General features: G+C 36.0%; 1 protein-coding gene across 1 annotated transcript; it reads left to right on the forward strand.

The window, feature by feature from the left end:
* Positions 1-929: 929 nt before the first annotated feature.
* LOC127447773 (uncharacterized protein C3orf38-like) lies at positions 930-4,110 on the forward strand. The gene is made up of 3 exons (XM_051709835.1): positions 930-1,125; positions 1,320-1,495; positions 2,604-4,110. The coding sequence occupies exons 1-3, from the start codon at positions 999-1,001 to the stop codon at positions 3,165-3,167; spliced, it is 867 nt and encodes a 288-aa protein (XP_051565795.1). The 5' UTR covers positions 930-998; the 3' UTR covers positions 3,168-4,110.
* Positions 4,111-7,076: the final 2,966 nt, after the last annotated feature.

The raw sequence follows: 7,076 nt of genomic DNA on the forward strand, positions 1-7,076 counted from the left end.
AATGTTACTTTAAAAAAAAAAAAAAAAAAAGTTCAAAGCCCTTTTAAAATATATTTTGTGAAATCTATCCACCAAACTACATCTTCAATATCATCACATTTATGTAATAGCTGCTGGCAAGTGCGTAGATTCCAGGGGGATGGGGGGGAGGTAAACCTCCTCCCCCACTAATCAAAATAAGCAAGTATGGGGGCCTGGGTGGCTCAGCGAGTATTGACGCTGACCACCACCCCTGGAGTCGCGAGCTCGAATCCAGGGTGTGCTGAGTGACTCCAGCCAGGTCTCCTAAGCAACCAAATTGGCCCGGTTGCTAGGGAGGGTAGAGTCACATGGGGTAACCTCCTCGTGGTTGCGATTAGTGGTTCTGGCTCTGAATGGGGCACATTGGTAAATTGTGCGAAGATCGCAGAGAGTAGCATGAGCCTCCACATGCTGTGAGTCTCCGCTGTTTCATGCACAGTGAGTCACATGATAAGATGCACAGATTGACTGTCTCAGAAGCGGAGGCAAATGTGACTTGTCCTCCGCCACCCGGATTGAGGTGAGTAACCGTGCCACCACGAGGACCTACTAAGTAATAGGAATTGGGCATTCCAAATTGGGAGAAAAGGGGATAAATACAAAACAAACAAAAAACAAAACAAAAAACAAGCAAGTACAACCCCTCAATATTTATACCATGATCAATGGAAACATGTAAATGCTTCACACTGTTCAAAGAATCGTTTCATGCTTTACAACTGTTCGGCTTTTTACATTTTTTCTGAAAAGTCTATAATAGGCTGGTTAATGGAGGCATAGTTTAAAAACAGGCATAGATTCTGTTTTGGTGGGGTGATGATGGGACCTGTATTGGGGCTGATGCGCTTCCTGTAACTCGACCGTGGAGGCGCTGTGGTGCCACACAACAACGGAAACAACGAAAGCAATCCACAGAAACAGCTCAGATCCCGAATGGGTGTGCGTAAGATGTGTACTTTTCCAAAACTAGTGTAAGTATGTCAAAGTTGTCGGTGAAAGAGGAAAGTGGCTGTAGAAGACTGTTAACAATGTTGCCCAAGGACGACTTGCTGGCCCTTAAAGATACAGTAACGAATCGTCTGATAGCTGTAGAGAGTACAGAAGGTAAGGCAGTACAGCTGACCCGCTTCCATCTAGCTGTCCTGTAAACATTGGCAATGTCAGATATGCCCAGAAATATTGTCTAGGTAGGCAGGTCGCTAGGCTATTGTAATACTGCTGTATTATGGCAGTGTATTTATTAAAGTGATGTATTTTATGAACTGTGCAGCTGTCACAGTCTGTTTTCTGTCCATTAGAGGCAGTCCAAGCCATCATAGCTTACTCTCAGGATGCAGAGGAGCTGCTCAAGAGGAAGAAGGTGCACCGTGATGTCATTTTTAAGTATCTTGCCAATGAAGGAGTTGCTATGCCTCCAAACGCTGAGAAATATAATCTGGTCAGGAGGACCCTTGAGTTGTGGTCATCTGAGGAGGTAATGTGACAGTTTTCCCCTCTCCCAAATTCTCATTACAATAATGCAAAAGAAATAAAAATCTCATTCTCATTACTGCAACGTGAAAGAATAATGATATATTATTTAATTATTATAAAATGTATTTAGACATGGTAGTAATAATTAATAATATTAATCATTGTATTAGAGTGATATTTGTGCTGCGTTGTAACATGCTATACTTCCTATTCTAAAACTATTTTAAACAGCATTTTACTCATTGTTTTTATAATTGTTATGAAAAAATTAAATGATATTGTGAGGATGTTACTTGCAAAATCTTAAAGGAATAGTTCACCCAAAAATTTAAATTCTCTCATCATTTACTCACCCTCATGCCATCCCAGATGTGTATGGTTTTCTTTCTTCTACAGAACACAAATGAAGATTTTTAGAAGAATATCTCAGCTCTGTACAATGCTTATACAATGCAAGTGAATGGTGACCAGTTTGAAACTCCAAAAAGCACATAAAGGCAGTATAAAAGTAATCCATATGACTCCAGTGGTTAAATCCATGTCTTCTGAAGCAATATGATAGGTGTGGGTTAGAAACAGATCAATATTTAAGGCCTTTTTTACTATAAATCTCTACTTTCACATTCTTTATGCATATCACCACCTACAGGGCAGGAAGGAAAATTTATAGTAAAAAAAGGACTTAAATATTGATCTGTTTCTCATCCACACCTATCATATCACTTCTGAAAACATGAATTTAACCACTGAAGTCATATGGATGATTTGTATGCTGCCTTTATGTGCTTTTTGGAGCTTCAAAGGTCTGGCCACTATTCACTTGCTAAAAATCTTCACTTGTGTTCTGCAGAAGAAAAAAGTCATACACATCTGGGATGGCTTGATGGTGAGTAATTGATGAGAAATGTTTAAGTTTTGGGTGAACTATCCTTTTAATGGTTCTAAAACAAGCTTAATTTTCTCTTTGTAAAAATGTTCCTTTTGATTTTGGGGTTAAACGTGACCTAGACATGTTTACATGAGATTCACCCTTCTGATTGTGCAATTCAATTTAATTTGCAAAGTTCATTTTCTAGGTACTTTTTTGACCTGGTCTATTTTTTTAACAGATGCCAAAGCCAAAAAGTGAGAAGAATGCAGCTTTTTCTCCAGACAAGACTGCAGATGGTCTGTCAGACCTTGCAGCTTTGGGAAAACAGTTTTGCCAGTGGTTCTTCTGCCTTTTCAACTCTCAGAACCCCACACAAGGGCAGCCGGTGCAGGACTGGGGTCCTCAGCATTTCTGGCAGGACGTGAGACTTCGGCTTCTGTTATTTGCTGGAGAACAGCGTGTTGAAGAGTTCAATGGGGCAGAGTTGGTCAGCAGGCGGCTTCATGCTCTTGTAGGAGAAGAACGTCTGTTGTTCTGCCCGAACTTGGAGGGTCTTGGGTTAAAGTGTGTATCTTCACCCCATGGATTTGTGTTAGTGGCTGTGGCTGGGACCATCCACCGTGACAGTGTCTGCCTCGGGATTTTTGAGCAAGTGTTTGGGCTCATTCGCTCACCACTGGACAGTAACCGTTGGAAGATAAAGTTTGTGAATGTTAAAGTAGAAGCACAAAGTGTCATCACTGACAGACAGTTACCAGTAATTACATATGACTCCAACGAGTTGCTTAGCCTTTGCAATTGAGCATCAACATGGTTTGTGTGGTCATGTTTTGATGTAGTAGTTTCAATACAAGTTAAGCTCCATCAACAGCATTTGTGGCATAATGTTGGTAACCACAAAGAATAATTTTGACTCAACCCTTGTTTTTATTTTAAAAAAGAGTGCAAAAAAAAGAAGATAAAAAATACAGTGATTACAGGGTTTTGTTGTCAATACAACAAAGTGAAAACACTGGATATATAACTTTTCACAGATATAGTAAGCGATTTTATCACACTAAAATCATGCCAACATGCCTTGTTTACATCTTGTGTCTATATTTCTGAAACCGTGTGTATTTTAATGTTAATGGACTGACCCCATTCACTTCCATTGTTACTGCCTCACTGTAGATTGTTGCTTTTTTTGCTGTAATTGTTTTTGCAAAAATCAACATTGTGCCACAAATGCTGTTAATTGAGTTTAACTTGTATTGAATGTGGAACATTCCTTTAACCATGGACGATGTACTTTTCCATGTAAATAACATTGTCGGTGGACTTTTTTAAGATTAAGCTAAGTATGAATAGTATGGCACCTGTTTCAACTAAAGGGGAAAAAAAAGTATCACAGCTTGCATTGTATATTTGTTGCCCTGAAGGAAAGACCAGTCAGTTTCCCCCTTACAAACCTAAACTCAATTAATATTTAGATTTATGTCATTATATGATTTGATTTGTCATTATGACATTTTTTATAAAGAGCTAAATTGATGCAAAAAAATAAAATAAATAGTTTGATGGAGAGCTAGAAAGCTAAAAATTAATTGAATAATTAATACAATGAATCCTGTAAATTTAATTGGCATCTGATTATTTTAGGTTCTTTTAGATTTCTAGTTTTTCCTCAATTACTTCAACCTAATAAAATTTTTTTATTAGTTCTTATCAGAAATGTAAAAAATAAATAAATAAATAAATGAAAAAATTTCCTATGGAACAATTTATTTACATTTTTCATTTATTTTTATTTTTTTATAAGAAAAATAAATCCTTATTGAATGTATTGCATTGAAGTAATTTTATTTGAGGACTATTCATGAATCCACAAACTTTCTTTAAAATCTTGGTTGAGTCCTTAATTGTTTTGAGTATTTATATTTGGGGCTAAAAATCAACTATTTTTTATTTTTTTAATTAAATTTTATTGTTATTATGATCACAATCATTTTTGGAATTTAGAATTCTCTTTAGCTCCATAAAAAAAGATTTGACTTGAAATAACTAAAACTACCGCTGTTCAGTCCAACTGAGTCTTGATGAATTCTTTTACCAATACTTCAATCATTTCACTGTAAAACATCTGAACTCCTCTAAGTCTCATGGCTCTATGATTTTGTCATCAAAACCGAAATTAGAATCTTTATGGATCTTGGAAGGAACTGTGAATGCACTTCCAAATCATTTAATCCAAGTAACAATCTTGCACAGCCAGAGTGTTACATGCAATCATTCCCATATTCATGGTTTTTACTGTAAACCGTTAACTCAAGATCATCAGTTTTCTAGCGTTGTTGCGGAAAGAGTGTTTTACAAGATTCACTCCTTACGGGAATAAAGTGCCTTTTGTGGTTCTTGCGAGGCGAGAAGAAACTCTTTTGAGTCATCAGTGTGTAATTGGGCAGTCGATGAAGCTGCAGTTCTGCATCTGTGGAGGAATATGTAAGCTAATGTGAGCAGAACTGGGAGGGGTGTTTAGGACCACAGTAATGTGTGGTTTCAGTGGGGAATGTTATATGTGGGAAATTATTCTTGGCATCCACTTCAAAAACTGACGATTCAGTAATATCTTTCCTTGAGCTGGTATTTTTTTTATTTTTATGCCATAGTTGTGGCAAAAGATGCCACCACATCCATTGAACTTTTTCCTGTTCACCTCCCAGAAAGAAAAATAACAAGCTCTTCGCCTTCTGACTTTATAGCCCATGGCCGGCGACTTTTTAATAAGTGGTTTGGCTGTGCTCATGGTTATGACGTTCAGGTTCAAAAATACAATGGCATCTGTGGATCATTGCAACTGTAGATTTCCTTTAATGGAGAAGTGTGTTTCTCATAAAGCTCATGTGGAGTGGTGAACAATGACATTTTTTAATTGGCAAGTTTTTTTTTTTTTTTGGTTGCTACTTTTGAATTATTACACTAAAGGTTAGAAAATAGCACATAAGATCTTTAATGTTCACTTGATTATAGCCTTTTCAGACGGATTCAATGGGTGTGTTATGATTAAAACTCTGCTCCAGACATTCAGCCACATATGATTCTGTTACAGAGTGGAACTAAAAAGAGGACGACTTTCTGGTGAGCGTTTTTACCATGCTGCGTATAAATCAACCATTTAATTTATGCTTTGACTATTGGCTCTCTAGAATACTTCATTCTGATTGGTCAGTAGAGTCATTCTGCTCTCAAACATATAGCTGACCACAGTACATACAATAATCTATGATCTATATATACTTTTTGCACTTGATTGACAGAAAATCATTGAAATGTCCACATGGGGGCACAATTGTTCCATTATTTGTGTTAAAACCTTGTGGCACAGAAAAGGTTTTCAGAGCAATTATTTTAAGAAATAAGAGTCTTCACTTACTCCACATTGGTTTATACAACTCCAATGTTTTATAGCACTGTTTGTGATCCAAAGTGTACATTTTGAAGTTTATTGCTGATTGCTTGTCATTTAAACATTGTCATCCTGAGTGTATTGCAAACACCTAAATTATTGCTTTTGGAAACTTGTGATTTTGAAAGTGAACATTATTTACTGATGTATTTGATAATGTCCTTAGCAAAACTAAACAAAAAACCTGAACCTGTGAGAACCTGTTTAATCCCTCTATTAAACCTTTGAGAGCCCAGACGGATCGATTGCTTAATGAAATGAGTTATTGTCCAAAGTCTGAGAAACTCACATCCATTAGAATTAGATGTGCAAAGCAAACAGACGGCATGCTGTAGTGCATCAGAGTACTGTGGTGTTTATACATGTGGGAAGAGCACAACCTGAAGACGGGATCATCATTTATCATTTGACCTCTGCTCACTCTACTAACATCTGACCGCACTGGTACATTAGTCTGTGAAAGATTGCTGTCTACAGCAGCAGAGTTCAAAACAAACCCCTCCATTTAAAGGACAGGCTGCTAAAGGAATTGCCTATGAATAAGATTAACTGGAGTTTTTATTATTATTATTATTATTATTATTATTATTATCATGTATTTATTTATTTATTATTTTATTTTTTTTGTCAACACTGAAAATTTAAGAATACATTTTCAGTTTTAAAGATTGCTTCTTTTTCAGCTGTTGTTTAAGACATCAGAGTTCTTTTCGATGGACAGTAGATTGGTAATGTAGTTGTCCATTTTCTGATTGTGTAGGACACTTTCCACTAACAGAGTGCAAAATAGGGTTTTAAAACTCTTTTAAAAAGTAAAACGTTTTCAGCAAAGGGTCAGTGAAAGGAGGTGTTTGTTCATTTCAGGAGGTCAAACTGAATATTATATGACCTTTTTAATTGAACATTTATTGTATATATAGTTTGTGATATTTGCAATTGTGTTTGTAATTTTTGGAACAAGCCAAAATCACAAGTGGTATTGTACAAATTATCTAATGCTTTAAAATAAGTCATTTCTAAAAGAAGTAAATTGCATTTTTAGTTGGTCAACTAGTCAGTTAATTAGATAAAAAAAAAAAAAAAAAAAAAAAAATTAGCACGGAACTTCAAGGAATGCCAAAATATCTATACATTATGATTAAAGTGACTCAAGAGCAAGCATATGGTATATGCTTGATTTATTTTCTCTCTGCATGGCAGACAATAAATGTATAATATGCACCTAAGTCTCAACATGTTCACATACTTTAACTTATTTTTTAATAA

The sequence above is a fragment of the Myxocyprinus asiaticus genome, chromosome 11, assembly GCF_019703515.2.
Source record: "Myxocyprinus asiaticus isolate MX2 ecotype Aquarium Trade chromosome 11, UBuf_Myxa_2, whole genome shotgun sequence".
Classification (NCBI taxonomy): domain Eukaryota; kingdom Metazoa; phylum Chordata; class Actinopteri; order Cypriniformes; family Catostomidae; genus Myxocyprinus; species Myxocyprinus asiaticus.